This window comes from Mytilus edulis, chromosome 3 (assembly GCF_963676685.1).
Source record: "Mytilus edulis chromosome 3, xbMytEdul2.2, whole genome shotgun sequence".
NCBI classification, from domain to species: Eukaryota; Metazoa; Mollusca; class Bivalvia; order Mytilida; family Mytilidae; genus Mytilus; species Mytilus edulis.
The window spans coordinates 35,912,075-35,932,278 of NC_092346.1; the positions used below are offsets into that span (position 1 = coordinate 35,912,075).

Sequence of the window (20,204 nt, forward strand, 5' to 3'; positions counted from 1 at the left end):
TGATAGTAAACAAATCAATTCTAATGAGGACCCATAGTAAAGCGAGTGGTAGTACTGAATATTTGAATACATTAAGGTGGTATCCAACACCTTCACTAAAATTAATTTGGCTCATTTAATTTTCTTAATTTTGACAAATATATTTACTCTGACCCTTTGACAAAAATATGAAAATTTCAAAAAAATTGAACCAATTGTTTTATTAGAAAAATTACACTGGTTATATAGCAATTTGACAAACACTTAGTTTGATCATTGAGAAGCTTTATATTCCCTTAAAACACAACGTAATTAAAACGTTTAACTGATTTTACAGAGTTATCTCCCTGTAGTGTTAGATACCACCTTCAATCTTTTAGAAGTTAGAAGCATTTAAATGTTGAAAATATGCAGCACAGCCCTATGTTCTGAAGTTTGAAAAAATAGTAGTGCATATGAACTGTCCATCCTGGATATATTTTTTGAAAGAATCTTTATGGTAAATGTGGCACAGTTTTAGCCATAAAAGGAATTTCTATGGGAAATAGCATTGTCTATATTTACAAAAGATGTGGTATCCCAAACTTCTAAAGAGAATGCTTAAATAAATGATATGGTTAAATAATAAAATGCAACTTAAATTGACAAATCAATATTTATAAGAAGGGCTATTTCAGAATAAATGGGGATGGAAAAAGGTGTTGGGGTTTGAAATAAACTTTCCCACAATAACATATGAGGTGTGTCAGATAGATATCGACCTTATGCAACATCAATACATCTGTTAATCTATATATTCACGTTTTGAAAAAAATGTCAACAGAAAGTCATACCTGCCAACTGTCGCTATTTGTGGGGGATATCCCCACATGGAGGCTCCCAAATGAAAATTTAGAAAGAACAAATTTGTCCACATTGTAAACAAAACAATTAATTTTATAATGGCTACAGGCTTGTAATAGTATGAAGAAGTCAAAAAACAACATTAAAATATATTTGAAGGCCCTTTGAAAGTTTTGTAGGATTATGAGAGCCATCTTGCATGTAAAACCCTAATGGGCTTTTTGGAAAGTTGGCAGGCATGGAAAGTCTTGGACTGTTTACAAGTTAAATTGTTTATCCAATGTTACAAAATAGAACAAACGTCATCTTTTATTTCATTGTATTTCGTATATGAATGTTCCAAAATCAATCAGTCTAATACATGTACATATTTACGTACACTTGCATAAGGTTGATTTTATTTCCGACGCAGCTCATATTAAAATTGTAGGCGTCAGCTGAGTGTTCAGGTAAAACATGCCTTCCAACACCCTTACACTTTATATTTTGAGAAAGCCCTTATACCAAACACCTGTTCAATTTGGAAGATCTCTAATATCCATTAATATTTCTTTATATTTTAAAGTTTGCACATGTATACCTACAGGTTGATGCTATTGATTACTACAAGTACGAGGAGGATGTGCTCATAGCAGAATCTGAAAGTCAGAAAGTAACAGCATACAGGGACCCAGCTGGCATAGCTTTTGTTACCTTTGAAATTGATTATATGGCTGAAAAGTAATTGATAATATTTCAATAGAAAATACCAGAAATAGATAGGTGTTTTGTAACTTATTGTTCTGTCTTTGTATGTCATATTTTCTTTTTAAACATTAACTATGATCAATTGTTCAAACTCCCACCTTTTTATTCCTTTTATGTCCTTTCATCTTTTAAAGCAATATTAAAAATATGCAAATAAAAGAAGATGTGGTATGATTGACAATGAGACAACTCTCCACAAGAGACCAAATGACACAGAAATGAACAACTATAGGTCACTATATGGCATTAAAAAATGAGCGAAACCCAAAAGGCATAGTTAGCTAAAAAAGGACCCAAAATGACAAATGTCAAACTATTCAAACGGGAAAACTAACGGCCTAAATTATGTACAAAAAATGAACGAAAAACAAATATGTAACACATCAACAAATGACAACCACAGAATTACAGGCTCCTGAATTGGGACAGACACATACATACATGTATATTTACATAGGATATTTTTTTCTAAAGAAGAATTTGTTTTCTGATAAACTAGTGTGGTTAACTTTTTTTTTATATTATACTAACTAGTATAATGAAGTATTTAACACTTATTTAGTAATTCAATTTCATTGTCTCATTATATTGATGAAAATATGAAATAATACTACTCAGGACACAACTTTAAGAACACACATTCAGATATATGATACATATCTGTATTTAGATTTTCGAGAAATCACAATAATTTATCTAACATTTTGTCGATAATTCACAAATGCAAAAATAAATGCACAACAGTAATATCTGAATTCACAGTAGCAATTTGTCATAAAATAATACTATAGTATTAATGACTGGGTGTTTTGATAATGGTCCTGTTATATGTCCAAGGTCTGTAATAATGGTCGAGGAAGTCTGTAATGGCCCAAGGCAATGCTGAGGGCCATTACAGACATCAGAGGACATTATTACTGACCGAGGACATATAACAGGGCCATTGTAAAAACACCCATTTCTTTATACATTTATCAACCAACTGATAAAAGTGTATGTGTTGCTGCCAACTTGATGTACTCTCTTCTCTTTTAATGACAGTTAAGTTTGGAAAAAAATCATTTGTACTTCACCATAAAAAAAAATAACACTGTTTTTCTGCAATGGCCCTGTTTTTCTGTAATGGCACTGTTTTTTCTGTAATGGCCCTGTTTTTCTGTAATGGCCCTGTATTAATGCCCAGTTAGGGTTTATAATAAACAGTCATTTTTGGCAATAATGTACTTACTTGGTTAATAAATGTATATAAGATATTTTAACTTAAATCACAATTTTGAGCTTTTTATACAATATATGTGTTATCTATCATTACAGAGTTCTGACAGATTTTAAAGCTGCATGTAAAGGTACCCATAATCCTCTACAGTCAAGTTTGTTTACAGAGCTATCTGTGGAAGACTGGAGAGTCAAATATGCTCCTTCTCCAGAAAATATTTATTGGTATGTATCATGTGTATTAACACAAAAATTTGTACTTTAGAAAATATTAATAAAAACCTATGTTTCAACTGAATTAGTAAAATTGGGTAATGAAAATATTTTAATTTTGTGTGCCTTAAGTGCTTTTATCACTTATGGTCAAATTTATACTGGAACATGTGTAGGACTAAATGACCTAAAATTACATCTGAGGTTAATTTTGCCTGAGAGAGCAAGACCCTTGATTTTTTAGTTTCTGTTTTATCAATGTAGAATTTCAGAAACGTATGTCAGTACTGATGGTTCAAAATCAGCTCTTCAGGGTGAACGCTTGAAAATGATAATAACACTCTTTTAAATTTGATAATTATAGAATAACTTACCAAGAATTTAAATTTAAAAAAAAGTCTGAGCAGCCCTTTAATTATTTACAAATACAATCATGAAATGCTATGGAATAATTAATTTGATAATTAAGCAAAGATTGATTCTTTTCTTCATTCAATGCACAAAGTTAACCATCTCACAAAAAAATTGCATTGTCATAAGGAAAAACAACTTGTGAAAATATCCTCATTTACATCAACTTAGATATCATTTTTATTTTACAGGGAAAATCTATCAAAGTCAACCATTGTATGGTGGATCCAAGCTATTACAATCAATATGTTTTTGATTATTTTGTTGTTCTTCTTCACAACACCACTTATTGTCATTAATAATCTTAATGAAATCAATATAAATGTATCGGCAGCTACAGAAAAAATTGTAAGTATTTCTGAAACACCTGGTATATATGGGCATATTTAGTAGTCCTCATATTCTAAGCAAATAATTATCAAAATAATAAACTTTTGAAAAAGCAAGCAAATAACATGAATCTTTTGACAGACTAAAATAGGTAAACCCTTCTGAAAAAGAATTCTCACATTTAATCTAAATTGGCTTCTCTTTTAAAATGGATAATTAAGCAAACTTGCCTCAATTTCTGCTCAGAAATTTTGTTTAAAATGAAGTTTGTAAAACAGTACAACATGAAATATGATCTCATATTCAGGAGAAAAACAACTTAATGAATTAAAAGATGTGGTAGTATTGCCAATGAGACAACTCTCAGCAAGAGACAAAATGACTCAGAAACTGTAAAAGAAATAGAACATTACTATGATTGATTATATAGACAGCTCTCTCACAAGTAAAAAGCACTAACTGTGTTAAAAAAAACCCAGCACATTTCATTGCATAAATATAGCACTATAAGAATTTGATAAGAAACAATTTTGCTTATGTTTGTAAAAAAGGGAGACAATTTCCATACATTTTCAATGTAATTAATATACTATATAAACAGAAATATAAGCCTTTTGTGTTCATATAATCATGTTTGTGTCAAGAACAAAATGTTATGGTATTTCCCTCCCCAAGTCAAAGACCTTAAATTGATATTTTACTATAAAATGATGAATGTGTCAAAGAGATAACTCAACCAAACAGCAGAAAACATTTTCTGAAAAATTAAGAAAGCTGCTTCTTGGCATATCATTGCAGACTTGTTTGAAGCCATAGAATTGTGTTCTGGTTGAGTGACTTGTCAGATTTTTACCTTGTTACCTAGCACAACAAAAATTTAAATCTAACTTAATGTGTTCATTATCTACAAATTAGGGTATTTATATCACATTTATATGTTTTTGTCCTGAATAATGTGATATTTTCTACTTGTCAACTATTAATCAAATATATATTTCAGAGTCCATTCGTTGAGCAGTTTGTTCCTACTATTCTTCTATGGACCTTTGCAGCTTTACTTCCTAACATAGTCTATTGGTCTGACCAACTAGTAGGCCACTGGACAAGGTAATTAGTACAATATGTTTGGCCTTATTAAACAAGTGACATATAATTTCATCCAATACAATATAACCATAGTATTTTATATTTCAATATATTTTTGCACAATATAAGTAATTGTTCATTATCGAAATATTATTGCCAAGGTGATACAACTTTCTTTTGATGACTATACATTACTTTACCCTTCATTTAATTTTGGTTTCTACACTTGATATATATTAAAGAAAATCACTTTATTACACCAGAATGAGTTTGCCGAGTGCAAAAAATTTAGCAAAAATGTGAATTATTTTAGTTGAAATTTAAATTAGATTATATCATGTTACTTTTTTTTTTACCACAATGATTACAATGTAAGGAAATATAGAAATAAGAAGATGCGGTATGATTTCCAATGAGACAACTCTCTACCAGGGCCCAATTTGGTCTAACCAAATGACAAAGAAGTTTACAACTATATATATATAGTTAACTGTTCAGCCTTCAGTAATATAGGCAAAACCCAATATTGTTTTTTTTCTATCAAAGACTGGCTATTTATTACAATATGTTATTATTAGTATTATATTGACCATTTGATAATTTCTTTCTAATCTAACTTAGAAACTTGTATACGTTGTTGAGGAGATTTAAATAAGAATAATCAAAGTTAATGCATTTTTTCTTTAGACAGGTTTTCTTTATGCATGACAACAATCTCAGTTTTATTCTTATTTTCAGAACTGCAGAACACCACAATATAATGGTAAAGTGTTATGTCTTCCTGTTGCTGATGGTGCTCATTCTTCCATCACTTGGTTTGACAAGGTAAGTCTCTTATTATATAAACAAAATACTGTAAAGTAGAAACAAAGTCTTGCTAATCATAATCACATTACCGATAACCCAAGTTTTTTATGCCCCACCTACGATAGTAGAGGGGCATTATAATTTCTGGTCTGTGCGTCCGTTTGTTGTTCCTTCCGTCCGTTCATCCCGCTTCAGGTTAAAGTTTTTGGTCAAGGTAGTTTTTGATGAAGTTGAAGTCCAATCAACTTGAAACTCAGTACACATGTGCTATGATATGATCTTTCTAATTTTAGAGCCAAATTAGACTTTTGACCCCAATTTCACAGTCCACTGAACATAGAAAATGAAAGTGCGAGTTTCAGGTTAAAGTTTTTGGTCAAGATAGTTTTTGATGAAGTTGAAGTCCAATCAACTTGAAACTTAGTACACATGTTCCCTATGGTATGATCTTTCCAATTTTAATGCCAAATTAGATTTTTTACCCAATTTTACGGTCCATTGAACAGGGAAAATGATAGTGCGAGTGGGGCATCCATGTACTTTGGACACATTCTTGTTAATTATTAATCAATAGTCAACCAAATATTTTAACAGCATAATTATGAAATTTAAGCATCTTTTTGGTTCAACTGATGAGTATTTGATTAAACATGTGTCTGATTTGCTAACATGGTTCTATAAAGGAAATGCAATGTTTACTGCAAATTACAAAATGATTTATATTTTCAGTGCAAAAGCCTTATTCCAGTGGTTTGTGATGGATTTACAGAAAAATTTCAGATGGAAGTATGTAAAGTAAAACTAAACTATCAAAGCTATTCTTAGACATTTGTTTTGAATGCTTCGATACAGAATACATTTTTAAACATCCCTTACGCTTTGTTTCAAAGCAGACTTATTTATTCTCTATTTGTCTTATTGTGATGTCAAGGAGCTAAGTTTTAAACAGTTAATATTGAAAAAAATATGCATTATCAAGTATTATCTGCAAAGATTAAAATAAAACTTTCCATTCCATAAATTCTGATAGTACTTTGATACAACTTTTCTATCTGGAGTACTCTTCCTGAAAACTTACAAATGATTTTCCATTGGAAATTACTAAATCAATCCATTACATTTTGTTCCTACATATTAACTGACAGTTAAATCTTTTAGATAGATAATAATGTACTAAATAAATATTTTCTTTGTATTTCAGATGTATATTTCTGTCAGGGAATGGTGCTTTCTTTATAAATTACATCATTACTGCAACTTTCATAGGAACAGCTTTAGAATTGCTGAGATTTTCAGAACTGTTTATGTATGCATTTCATTTGTGTATGACGAGGTCAAATGCTGAAAAAGTAGCAGTCAGAAAGGTATGTATAATTTTGATATAAAATCGAGTTGCATAGTTTTTACCAATCTCTTTGATTTAATAAACTAGAAGTTTGTCCAGAATATTGTCTTCTTTATACACAAAATAGTTGTCTGTCTCAGACAATGGCTTTCTACACATATTATAGTCTACTTTATCACCATATTTGTCTCAAGAAAAATCAATTCATAGAAATGTAAAATGAGATGTAGATAGAACTGCATGCATGGTGTATAGAATCATCTGTTTTAATGAACATATTATTGACAAAGGGAAATAACTCAATTCACATTATTGCCTCACAAGCCATTTGATTAAAGCTTCACATAGGAAAATTGAGTTAGGATAAGAAAATAGATATGAAAACTCTCAAGTAAATGGGTCATGTCAAATTTACATACAGCTGCAGAAACTTTACCTAAATATCAAAATATTATACAATGTCTCTTTTATTTTCTGAAATATTACAGAATGGATTCTTTCAAAACAAGTGAACATTTGTATAGAAAGCACATAAAATTGGTATAAGTTTGGTATCCAAAAAAAAAAAATATACTAATGAATTATATATAATTTTTCTTCTTTTCAGTCCATGATATGGGAGTTTCAGTTTGGTATTCAGTATGCGTGGATGTTATGTGTATTTTGTGTTATAGTTGTTTATAGTATACCTTGTCCTTTAATTGCACCATTTGGTAAGTAGCACTATAATGATAAAAAAAAAAAAAAAAAAACATTTTGGTTTTTTTTGCTGAAATTTGAACCAAATATTTTTAATTTTTTTTAGACTAGCAATGACCTTCAAATTTTGGCAAAAAACTTTTTTTTTTGTCTTTAAATATTGAACCATCAGATCAAAATTTAAAATTGATTATTCATAATATGATGTTGAAAGTTTATGTTGAATTATGTTACAATTAATTTTCATTGTTTTTTTTATGTGAAAGATGACAATTATTAGTAGGGGTTTAAATAAATGTGGGTCTGTAATTCAAAACCTGTCTCATCTGGACTTTTACAAAAGTCGAGGATCTTCCATCCTTTGCACTGATGCTTTATATAAGATCTTAACCTTCTCAATCAGTACCTTTCACTTGATTATTTGCATAGTCCTGGACTTTTCATTCTTTAAAGTAAATTTGAACCTCTGATTAGATGACACTTAAGATTTTAAGCTATACAAGCTGATATTTAATTTTATTCTATTTCAGGTTTGTTGTATATGATATTTAAACATGCAGTAGACCGTTATAATATTTATTTTGCATACAAGAGGTCACGCATCAATAAATATATTCATCAGACAGCAATCAACTTTGTAGTGGTAGCGGTCATCATGTTACAGTGTAATATTGTTTTCTTTACGATCGTCAGATCAGGTAAGACATCACTAGTAGTCAACCTTCCATGTAAGGATCCTTAAATTTAAAAAATATGTATTAATTTCCAAAACAAAATTACCAAACAGGCTATTCCAGAATGAAATGGAGATGGGGTGTGGGGAAGTGGGTTGGCACTTATTTATAAATAATTTTACCTACCCTAATGAAATATATCGATTGAGGAAAATACATTTGAACATGTGACTCTATCCCAATGAATCAAATAAGTTAAGATATATTCCTATATATCATAATATTTAGACATGGAATTACAGAAACATGTAAAAAGTCATAATTAGAATGCTCACATCTTTGCTTTTTTTTTTACATGTTGTTATATTTATTTTCAGAAGGAACAAATGCAGTTTTTGTGTTTTCTCTTGTGTGTTTATTCCTGTCAGTAATTATATTTATTGGCAAGGCATTTTTCGGATGGTTTAAACATCTAGATTCTAACAGATATAAGGTAAATACAATTTATAGACAATTATTTCTTTCAAATTTTCTTTATTTTTTTCAATTTCAATCAGCATGATCACTCTTTAACTCACAAAATCTTTCTTGATCCTGTATAGGGTAAAGGTTTGCACCTTTATTTATTTTAATTTTGAATCTTGTAAATGATTCATTCTGTTATATGATCGATGAAATAAATTGATTTATTTGACAATCTTAATACATGTACTGTGTATATATTTTCTTGCAATTGATCAAATCAGATTGATAGAAATGTGAAAGTTGTTGAAATTAGTAGAATCGTAAGCAGAAATCAGATAGAAGTAAATTAGAAAATCTTGCAGATAACACAATGACATGCATTTTCTTTTAAAAAATTAATAATTACTGTGGATTCATTTATTTTTCACGGGTACCAATTTTCCCGAATGATTCATAATTGAAACTTGGTTGAATATCTGAATTCATGGTTCAATTACATCCACAATATCCACAATATTGATATTCTACAAATGGTAATGAATTCATGGGTAGTCTGGGTAAAACATTGAGGCAAAAAAATATATATTTTACATATCTCACAAGTGGGCAAGTAGCTTTATACTTTTGCATGTCAAAATGGTGCATATTCACAATTTCCTTTTTGACAAAACGACTTATTTTTTACAGGAAAACTAGTTTTTATCACAGTCATTTTGTTGCAAGTTTTTCTAATTTACTTCTGAAACCATCAGAAAAATCATCTAGTAAGTTAAGCTTTGCTTATTGTCGGAGCTTATTTGTGATTTAAAAGTTAACATTTTTATAATCGCATCTTAAAGAATATCAATAGTTATGATCAGCTTTGAACAAAAATAAAATAGTGATATGGTATGTTGATCTTTGTGGTAAATTAAATATGTAAAAATAGTGTATAAATACATTTGAAAAATCCTTCGAAGGAATTTTGTACAAATTAGAGCATATAAAAGATTTAAGAAAGTAAGAGTTCAATGCTGTGGATACATTTATTTTCGTGGGTACCAATATTCATAGATTGCGGAAAATTTGCAATTTCATGGATATTTGATTTCGTGGTTTTCCAAAAGTCTGCATATAATCATACAGTAAATTTGAACAATTTGTTCCCAAGTTTCGATTTTTAATAATAGAGTTATACCTACCAGTGACAATTGACATTTATTAAATTAGAATATAATTCACGTTAACTAGTTCTCATCGCAAACATCTAGGTAATCTAGATATAAAAACATCCCTAGGATGTCCGATCACCCTACCTGTGTTATACACCCCAATAGGCGAGTGATATGAGAGCCAAATTCACATTTTTAATGCACCTACCTAACACACGGCTCAATTATATATCACTGGAAAGCTAAGAATGTGTACTTTCTAAATATCCCGGTCGTCAAAAGAAATTATGGTGCATTTTTTTATGCCCCACCTACGATAGTAGAGGGGCATTATGTTTTCTGGTCTGTGCGTCCGTCCGTTCGTTCGTCCGTCCGTCTGTCCCGCTTCAGGTTAAAGTTTTTGGTCAAGGTAGTTTTTGATGAAGTTTAAGTCCAATCGACTTCAAACTTAGTACACATGTCCCCTATGATATGATCTTTCTAATTTTAATGCCAAATTAGAGTTTTTACCCCAATTTCACGGTCCACTGAACATGGAAAATGATAGTGGGAGTGGGGCATTCGTGTACTGAGGACACATTCTTGTTTTAAATTGAGGTCAAAGGTGACATGGGGGCAATTTCAATTCACGGATACTTCCAGTAGAAAAATCGAGTCAAAACAAATACAAAAATGAAACAATTTTATAGGAATGCCGTATTACTGTTGGGAAAATATATTTCTATCATAGTATTTATTAATTTTGGTTGATTTTAACGGTAACGCATGTTACGTAACGTTTTCTCTCGGAGTCTTTGAAAATCAATCATTAAGTCACACAAATGTATCTGTAGTCGCCCTTGCATTATCTAAATCTTATAATACCTCCATATCATTTGATTGCACGTATTTACAAACATATATCTGCAAATTTGATATAAATAATTCGAAACAAAATATTTGAAGCAAGGGGAAAATATAACATATGACGTATTTTTAATTGTTTAGAAAGTCCCATGATGAGCTGTTAGTACATTAAAATTGAGGAAACGTATGGTCTCCTGTTAGTTTGAAAGCCTACCAACCTCTTCAAGATCAGACAACCATAGGGCGGATTTTTTTTTTATTATTGTAGTGCAATATGTTGAGTCTGGATCATACCGCAATTTCATTTACATCACTAAATCAGATATGACAAGAGAACTAACAACATTACTAAAATGAGTAAAGTGCTACTAGTATATTTATATCAACAAATTGACAATTTTAATATAAAACATCACAAGGAAAATATGACCACTCATTATACGTAAACTGTGTTTGATTTTACTTTAGTCGGCCGCCGTGTATCTTGAAATATCTTATTAATCAAACAACACTTGACAAAGGAGTTTGTACTTATTTTAAATTACGCTAGTGATGACCTTCGGGCTACTTTGGCACTACATATTACTTTTTTATATCTTGTTTCACCCTTCAAACGGAGGACAAGGTTATCCTAATATTGAACCTTTTATTTGGCTTTCTTATGTTAAAATCCCGTTAGCGTATAACCTAAATGATCGAAACGTCGGACTTATGGGATGTAGGACCATTTAGGTGTCGGAATATTGCGATATCGGAATATTATAGCTTCATTTTAACTTGTAATCTTATCATTCTTACCGGTCAAAATATCCATACAAAGACAACTTCCTTGGCATGGGCATATACCAGTACAGCAGAGGTTTTGCTCAAAGCTGACACAAGATCTACTATATACAGATTGAATTAAAAATTGGAAATGGACATGAGGGATTTGTCAAAGAGACACCAACCCGTTCAAAAAGCAAACAACGGCCGACGACCACCAATGGGTCATCAATGCAGCAAGAAACTCCCAACCCCGGAGGCGTTCTTCAGCTGGCTCCTAAACAAAAATTTACTAGTTTGAAATGATTATGGACGTCATACTAAGCTTTGAAATATACTCAAGAAATTATAACAAAAAATCATACAAAAATAAAAAAAGGCCAGAGGCTCCTGACTTGGGACAGGCGCAAAATTGCGGCGGGGTTAAACATGTTTTTGCAATCTCAACCCTCCCCCTGCGTGAATAGATCAAATCTTGTAGAAAGTTGGATAACATCATACCGGACCAATATTGCCTTTTAACCAACCAAAGTCATGCAGAGAACTTTTATTGTTTCTGTAGTTAGGTTGACATTGTCTTGGATAAAATTTTGACCCCCAGAAGAAAAATAATGCCATGTAGAATGTATGCCCCATTTTCAATTTTTCTTATCTGTTGATCAGTCAAACTTGTTAATAGTTATCAAGGTGTGTCCACAAATACGGTGCATTTGTAATGATAAATCTAAATGAAAAAGAGTTAAAAAGAATAAGACAAAATTATAGAGCTGCTGTATACAATATTGGATGTACCTTGGCCTTGTTGAGGCTGTATACATGTACATTGTAACTATAAATTGACCATATATTTTTAGTATTTGTTGAAGCTGATAATATGTTATTTAGTTTTCTCGGCGGCGATCCTCGGCATAAATTAAGTAATTAAAGTTGTTAACCAGAATGATTCCTTGTGTACAGGCAAGTCATCTTTAATCGTCGAAATGTTAGTAAAAGCTGTTTTATGTTCAGAATAAAATAGCTCTTTACTTTCTCACTTCAAATTTTGTAGCTAATATTTAGCGATGCAAGCTCGATGGTATACAGATTTAATAGTAAAATTATCATGAGTTATTTTGTAAATCAGATCATTACGTCCACTTGTATTTTTGTCCATCTGATGAGTTGAGCCTTTTTCAACTGATTTTTATAGTTCGTTCTTATGTTGTACTGTTATACCACTGTCCCAGGTTAGGGGGAGGGTTTGGATCCCGTTAACATGTTAACCCCGCCACATTATTTATGTATGTGCCTGTCCCAAGTCAGGAGCCTGTAATTCAGTGGTTGTCGTTTGTTTATGTGTAACAGTTACATATTTGTTTTTCGTTAATTTTTTTACATAAATAAGGCCGTTAGTTTTCTCGTTTGAATTGTTTTACATTGTCTTATCGGGACCTTTTATAGCTGACTATGTGGTATTGGCTTTGCTCATTGTTGAAGGCCGTACGGTGACCTATAGTTGTTAATTTTTGTGTCATTTTGGTCTTTTGTGGATAGTTGTCTCATTGGCAATCATACCACATCTTCTTTTAATATATATTGTAGGAGATATATGTATTAACACTCAATACAGCTTGAGTTTGCTACTCAGAGGATACCTTATGAAGTTGTGTAACTTGCTTATAGGATTTATACATTTGCAAAATATACAAACAGACAAATCAGAATGAGTTGTAGATCTACTGCCCTCGTTAATATATGAGAAGAGACTGGTCGGTAGAATTGGTACATGTAGTACAAAGTCTTTGTACAGACTAAACAGAAGCTGATAGGTTGTACTTACTTTTGAAATATTCATAGCAACTCTTATGATATTTTGTATTTTCAAATGGGATGTTTTCATTTTTTTCATATTCATCGACCAGTCTGTAAACTTCATCTTTTCGTTTTCCCACTACGGCAATACAACTGTATCTTCATTTAAGTGTTTAACTACATAGTTTCTATGTAGTAAATACATGACAGACTATGCATCTGTTGTCAATCAATGGATAGTTTTTGCCCTTTAGCATAGGAAGGGTTTCATTGTGAACTGGACTGTGAAAATTTGACAGGACTCGGAAGATTTTCTACAATTTTCCGATACGATTCCTTATTTAGAAATGGGTGAATTCTACAGAACTCAAAAACTATGTTTTACTTTGATTTGATCTTATTTTCGGACGATTTTATATCTATTTAAGCTCCACTGAAGTTCAAGATAGAAATATAACCGTTTAAATATGATTTATCGTACTCTAATAGCACTATTAAGTACACGGAAATCGACTGATATATTCACTAAAAAAACGATAACGAAATAGATAAGGGATTCCGGAAACTATAGTGATGTTACCCAACATCATAAAATTACAGAAATTCCTGATTTTAAGAAATGTTGAGATAAAGTCTTGATCTTGAATGATAAAACGATAACTGATGAGTGATTTGGTGTGTTCTAAAACGGATCGAGTGCAAAAGCATTTAATAAAAAATTTAATTGTAGATCCGAAAAGGTCAGGATTACGAAAATTTTCGTACAAAATGTCAAATATTTAGAAGGAATGCAAAAGCATCCGGAGTTATAGTTGTAAATATTGTTTTTCATTATTTTAAGAATCTAATTCACTTAATTATTCTGTCTAAAAGATGAGATACGACTAATTTCTTTTGCTTGAAAAACATGTCGTATTTTTACAATTTTCAACTAATTTCTGAAATAAACGTCAATTTTACAAAAACTGCACCGTACGATTTTGTGACGACCGGGCAAAAATCAAAGTTAAATCATTATTCTTTCATTTAAAAAAGAATTAGTCGTGTGTTAGGTGGGTGCATTAAAGTCCTTAACTAGACGTCTTTTTCAAATATTACACTCGCCTAATACAGGTGTAATGAATATTATTAAAAATTGCAATTCATTGAACATTTAAATATTTGTGGTTTCCAGCAAATTCCATGTACCAATGAAGTCCTCGAAAATTGGTATCCAACGAATAATAATGAATTCACAGTACATCAGACTATGTTAAGGTTTTTAAATTTACATGTATTTTTACACAGAATAATGTAAATATAAACAGTAATTATGTGATACTGTAAATTCAGAAATTATTGCATTGCACTTTTTGTGATTGTTGAATCAAATGACAAAATTGAAAGACTGATTATTGTGATAACAAGAAGTGCTGCATACAATAACACTACCAAAGAATTGAAGGGTAATTTTTGATGTGTGCGCAACATATCCTGTGATAATATTCGCAATTATAAAAACATCATAATAAATTCTGAATTTACGGTATATATATTTTTTTCTCCATGAATTAAAGTTATGTATTGATGTCAAAAAGTGTTAGTGCATGTGAATGGCTTTTATTTTTTGTGTGAATGCAGCTTTTCAATCATTTGTTATTTGATTTTTGTTTATTTTTACCTATTAGTTTTTCTGTTGTTTTCCTGTAAGTAGATATAATAGAGCATGTCGGTGAACTTGGTTAGGTCGCCTATATAAAATATGCTAATGCATGGCAGAATTACTGATCCGTATGTCTAAAAATAACTTATTTGTTTATATTGTCAGTTTCATCCTCTGTAAAAGTTTCCTAATGAAAGGGTTAGTAGATAAAGAATATTTCCTAAGTTATGATATGTAGGTATTAGCATTGAATTATAATATACAGATATTCATTTCTTGAAGTCACATTTCTTTACTGCACAATTCTCTGGAATACAAATTCTAGATATCATTTTAATCATTTCTTAGCACTTTAACATGTCAGTTTGGTATTGTTTGTTTACTCACTTAAAAAGCAGAGTTTTACTGACCCCTGAAAACATTCTTCATGCAATTTTTCATTGCTTTTAATACACTTGCTTAATACTATAGCTTAGGCAATGAGCTAAAATATTTTACTAGTTGATCAGTTTGTACAAACAAATTCAAACTGCAATTGGGTAAAAGATTTAAAAAAATTGTTATTGCGAAAGATTTATGTTGGTTAATTGGCTTTGGTAAATAGAAGATTTAAGTCTACCTGTATACTATTAATGAATTACTAGGTGATCTGATAATATGACCTTTTAACCCTGAAGGATATTATTGACAATGAAAAGGGTTATATTAACTTATGTTTGTCTCCAGTGTATGTTGCATGCTTTAGACATATATCATATGCTGGTTGTTGGATTAATTCATTCCTAAATATTATCTCAAGTCTAGCAGACTAGCTTATTGTAGTTTTTTTAGAGACGAAGGTGAAGGGCATAAAGTCAACCGAGACAAGGTGGTATGGAAGGCAAAAGGGAGTGATTGAAACATTTTGTTTTACCTTAATTAATAATTGAGGCAAATGAAGAAGAACTTTCCAACTGATACCAATTGTTTCTTTCCTGTCAAATGTTTTGCAAGATTTATCTCCCTTTTAATAGTTTTCCTTAACTTCAGTCTGATCATACTAACTTACTCCATTAGAAAGAATAATGTAGATGTAAGCAGCTACATGTAACTTTACTGTCTTCAACAATGAGCATAACATATACTGTATACATTTTTATGCCCCACCTACGATTTTAGAGGGCATTATATTTTCTGGTCTGTGCATCCATTCGTTTGTTCGTCTGTTTGTCCGTTTGTCCAACCGTCTGTCCCGCTTCAGGTTAAAGTTTTTGGTCAAGGTAAGTTTTGATGAAGTTGAAGTCCAATCAACTTGAAACTTAGTACACATGTTCCCTATGATATGATCTTTCTAATTTAAATGCCAAATTAGAGTTTTTACCCCAATTTCAAGGTCCACTGAACATAGAAAATGATAGTGCAAGTGGGGCATCTGTGTACTTGGGACACATTCTTGTTCTTATGTGTATTTACAAAGTTTTGCAAATAATTACTAGTCCTAATAAAACTTTTCTAGTTTTGGGCATAGGACTAGTGACTAACGGTGCAGACTGTTACAGTCTACAACAATAAGGAAAATACATACTGTATACTTGTTGTTAGCTATAAAAGTCCCTGGGAAAACAGAATTTAAATTAAATGTTTGCTACACTCAATGTTGTTGTAGTTATAAATAGCTATTTAGTATCTTCTCGTACTTGAAGCTAATCTATGTATATGTTGTTCCATTGTGGTCAATGTGTTTTGTTGCTATCCATTATCAGAACATATATCATCCCATTGCATACTTATCAGTTGTTAAATGTCTTAGATCATGTAGAATCCTATCCCAGTAGTCTCTCTTTGACTTTCCTTGATAAATTTACTGACTCAAAAATCTGTACATTTTTTTCCCTTTCTCATTTTCATCTACAACAGTCAGCTGAATTGGATGATGAGGTTGGTAAATAGACTCTGTTTTTAACGCTTGCCCGCTCATACCTGTCTATACTTAAAAGTTATGGTTTTCTAAAGATTCTTGGTCTCTTTTGTTTGGGATATTTCTACTATCATCAGTTCAATCTGGGTTTCTTCTACTGCATGGCATGATCATTTATACATGTATCGACAAAACGCAGTTACGATGAGATGCTATACTCTGTCCATCATTGAAAATTGTAATTATGGTGCCGAAATTGTTCAGCATTTTAACCTAAGGATGGTTAATATTTCTGTCTGTTTGTCCCCAAGATTGCACTCAAAGATGTATTTAAAAACTGAATTGATTAGTTATTTTTTTCTTGAAATTTTTTTGAAGATTTTTTTCAGCATTTTTTTTAACATTTTTTTCCAGGACTTCCATTAATATTTCTTAGATTTTTTTTTATCTTACATAGATTTTGTCCAGATTCAAATACTACAGTAAATTAGGATCTCTTTTGATGAGTGAGGTATTTTGATGACACTCCCATTTGCACAAAATATCATTATAATCCATTAGTGCAGTCATTCACATCTTATTCCAAGATTTATTACCCAGAATTCTAAATTCCCCCATGATGCAAATCACATTACCTCCTCGTAAAGGCACAGTGAATTTGGAATTTATCAAATATCAATTTTTTTCATGAAGATTTATGGTACAAATATATGAAAAATATTATCCTTATTAAGTTAAGTTATAGACATCCTTTGCATGAATTTTGATTTGGTCCTGAATCAATAGTAATTGCTGAATAGTATTGTACTGTATGGAAACTTGAACTTTTGTGAATATTTTCCTTGCACCAGGCTTTTATGGAGTAAAGATATATCATCAGATTTTGCATTTATAACTCCATCCCAGGACCAATGTTTACAAAAAATAAATAAAAGCTTAGCCATAAAAATATTCTGTATTTGATGATATAATATATTATAATGTAAATGAAAGATTTTTAATTTGGTTCATTTTATCACTCGGTATTTGAGTGTTTCATGCATCTTTTCTTTAAATCAGAACTAATTCTGTATCTTTTTATTTCTCAAATTTCTGTTATGTTATGAAAATCCTCTTTATTTACTCTGCTAAAAATGACTAAATTTAAAATCAGATTGAATTTCAACAAATAACTTTAAGAATTGATAGGGTATATTCATATATTTAATTTATCTATAAACTTTAATAACATATAATTAGCAACATCAATTTATGGTCTAAGATTGTTATGAAACTGATATTTACTATTTCAGCAATTTGGGGAGAGTGATGGTTTAACAACACCCCCAGAGACCAATGAAAAGGTATGCTATGTTATAAATAATTTAATTTTGGATGTAATGCGTCTTCTGATTGGCTGACGTTATTTTGTTATCAGCCCATAGACATGATTTAGTCATGTGACTGTGACGTCATCAACGTTTTTTCATGGTTTTCTATGGTTTGAAATGGAATTTAGAATTAAATTATAAGAAATGACTGTAATATTTTTTCTGTCTATTTGAAATAACATAAAAAATGTGGTGCGCACTATTATATATAACTAAGCGCGTTATTCAGTGTGCACCATATTTTTTATGTTACTTCTTCATAGACAGAAAAAATATTACAGTCATTCCGTAAATAATCTGTAAAAGAATTATAGTATGAATTCTCTTATGGGAAATTTTCTGAATTGTGACAAATTACTAGAAATAAAATAAATTATTTTTGTGTCATGTGGGAGTTTTTGATATTTTACAAATGAATAACAAAGCGAAAAAATATATAAATGCATTTACTGTGGATTCATTAATATTCGTTGGATACTAATTTTCGTGGATTTCGTGGTTACAGATGAACCACGAATTTAAATGTTCAACGAATAACACATTTTTAAAAGGAATGTATGACGACTTTGCCAAAACCACGAATTTAAATATCCACGTATATGCAAGTTTTCCTTAATCCACGAAAATTGGTACCCACGAAAATAAATGAATCTACAGTATCTGATAAAAGGAAAATGATTGATGTCATTAGCTCATTTTATTCAGTCGGTATGGGGTAAAGGAGATGAAATGATTGCCAATAAGACAACTATTCACCAGAGTCCAAATGGGTGCATATTAGTAACTATAGGTCATCATACTGCTTTTTAATACTGATTAAGGAATCAGTTGACGTCATGCACTACCTCGGTACTTTGAATAATTTATCTTCTAATCATATCATAAATGTTTTGAAAGTCTGTTCATGTGATTCTTATTTCTTGATCATTATCCTTGTAATGTTTTGTTACAACATTAAATTAGATGACACTGTTGTATTATAGGACTTGAAACATGTTTATAAGCAGGTGGAAGACTGCTATATTATGGTGTACCAATGTCTGTCTAGATTTGTAAAAGACATTGTATTCAGATAATTGACATTTTGGATTATTTTCCTTTAGTAAATTGTTTGACGAATTTAGTTGTAGATTTTTAACTGGTAGGGGACTGTTTGTCAACACTTTCTATCATAACTCAAATTTTATTTTCCTAATTTTCTAGTTATTTTAAGAAAACCGTTTGAAAGAAAAAAAAGGGATCATGATTTTGATACTTTTGTAGAGTTATGGGACCACAATTTTTCTGTACGCGTCCATAGATTTTAATGCATATAAATATTTCTAACGACAAAATATGTTCATATTACTAATTTCTTTTCTTATGGGTATTCATTGAAGAAATGAATTTACAACATGCGATAAGAAATGTTATTTTGCACTCGATGATATCGGCGTATTTATAGGATTGTGGGACTCTAATTGTTTGAATTGAGCCAATTTTTCATATACTAAACAATAACTCCAGTATCCCTTGCTTGGATATCCTTATATTCTTTACATTATTGTTGGGATTGATAAAAGAAAGCTCCTTTTCAATTTCTCAAATCTTCTATTTTCATCTCCAGAGTTGCAGGACTTTTATTGTCAGCTTTAACTTATTTTTTCATATGCTATATCAAAATGTGAGTTTGCTTGCATTGATTTACTGACAACTTTACATAATTGTTGGTTAGAATTTGTGAACATAATACACCATTTGATATGAAACAGTTCTGATATGTCATTCCAGAGTTATGGGACTTTGACTGTCAGTTAAATGAAAGGTATTTTTTAAAAAGTCATGCTTATGCTTTGATCAAATTACCATAAATGTAAAACTGTTTGGATTGGTTGGCATTGGTTGGGATTGGTGAATATACTCTAGATTTTGCTATTTTCTGGTTTGTC

General features: G+C 30.7%; 1 protein-coding gene across 11 annotated transcripts in view; it reads left to right on the plus strand.

Moving 5' to 3' along the window:
• LOC139516353 (calcium permeable stress-gated cation channel 1-like) overlaps positions 1-20,204 on the plus strand; it is a 158,123-nt gene that overhangs the window by 27,704 nt on the left and 110,215 nt on the right. For 3 of the 11 annotated variants that reach the window (XM_071306406.1, XM_071306412.1, XM_071306408.1), the window contains 12 exons: positions 1,409-1,542; positions 2,884-3,009; positions 3,600-3,756; positions 4,739-4,845; positions 5,563-5,649; positions 6,361-6,417; positions 6,833-6,995; positions 7,584-7,689; positions 8,206-8,373; positions 8,727-8,842; positions 17,364-17,417; positions 18,199-18,249. In XM_071306406.1, coding sequence (XP_071162507.1) covers positions 1,409-1,542; positions 2,884-3,009; positions 3,600-3,756; positions 4,739-4,845; positions 5,563-5,649; positions 6,361-6,417; positions 6,833-6,995; positions 7,584-7,689; positions 8,206-8,373; positions 8,727-8,842; positions 17,364-17,417; positions 18,199-18,249 — 1,326 coding nt within the window. Of the gene's footprint in view, positions 1-1,408; positions 1,543-2,883; positions 3,010-3,599; positions 3,757-4,738; positions 4,846-5,562; positions 5,650-6,360; positions 6,418-6,832; positions 6,996-7,583; positions 7,690-8,205; positions 8,374-8,726; positions 8,843-9,095; positions 9,135-15,034; positions 15,053-15,174; positions 15,208-17,363; positions 17,418-18,198; positions 18,250-20,204 lie in introns of all 11 variants that reach the window. The other 8 variants (XM_071306413.1, XM_071306415.1, XM_071306416.1 and 5 more) reach the window with 5 other exon arrangements.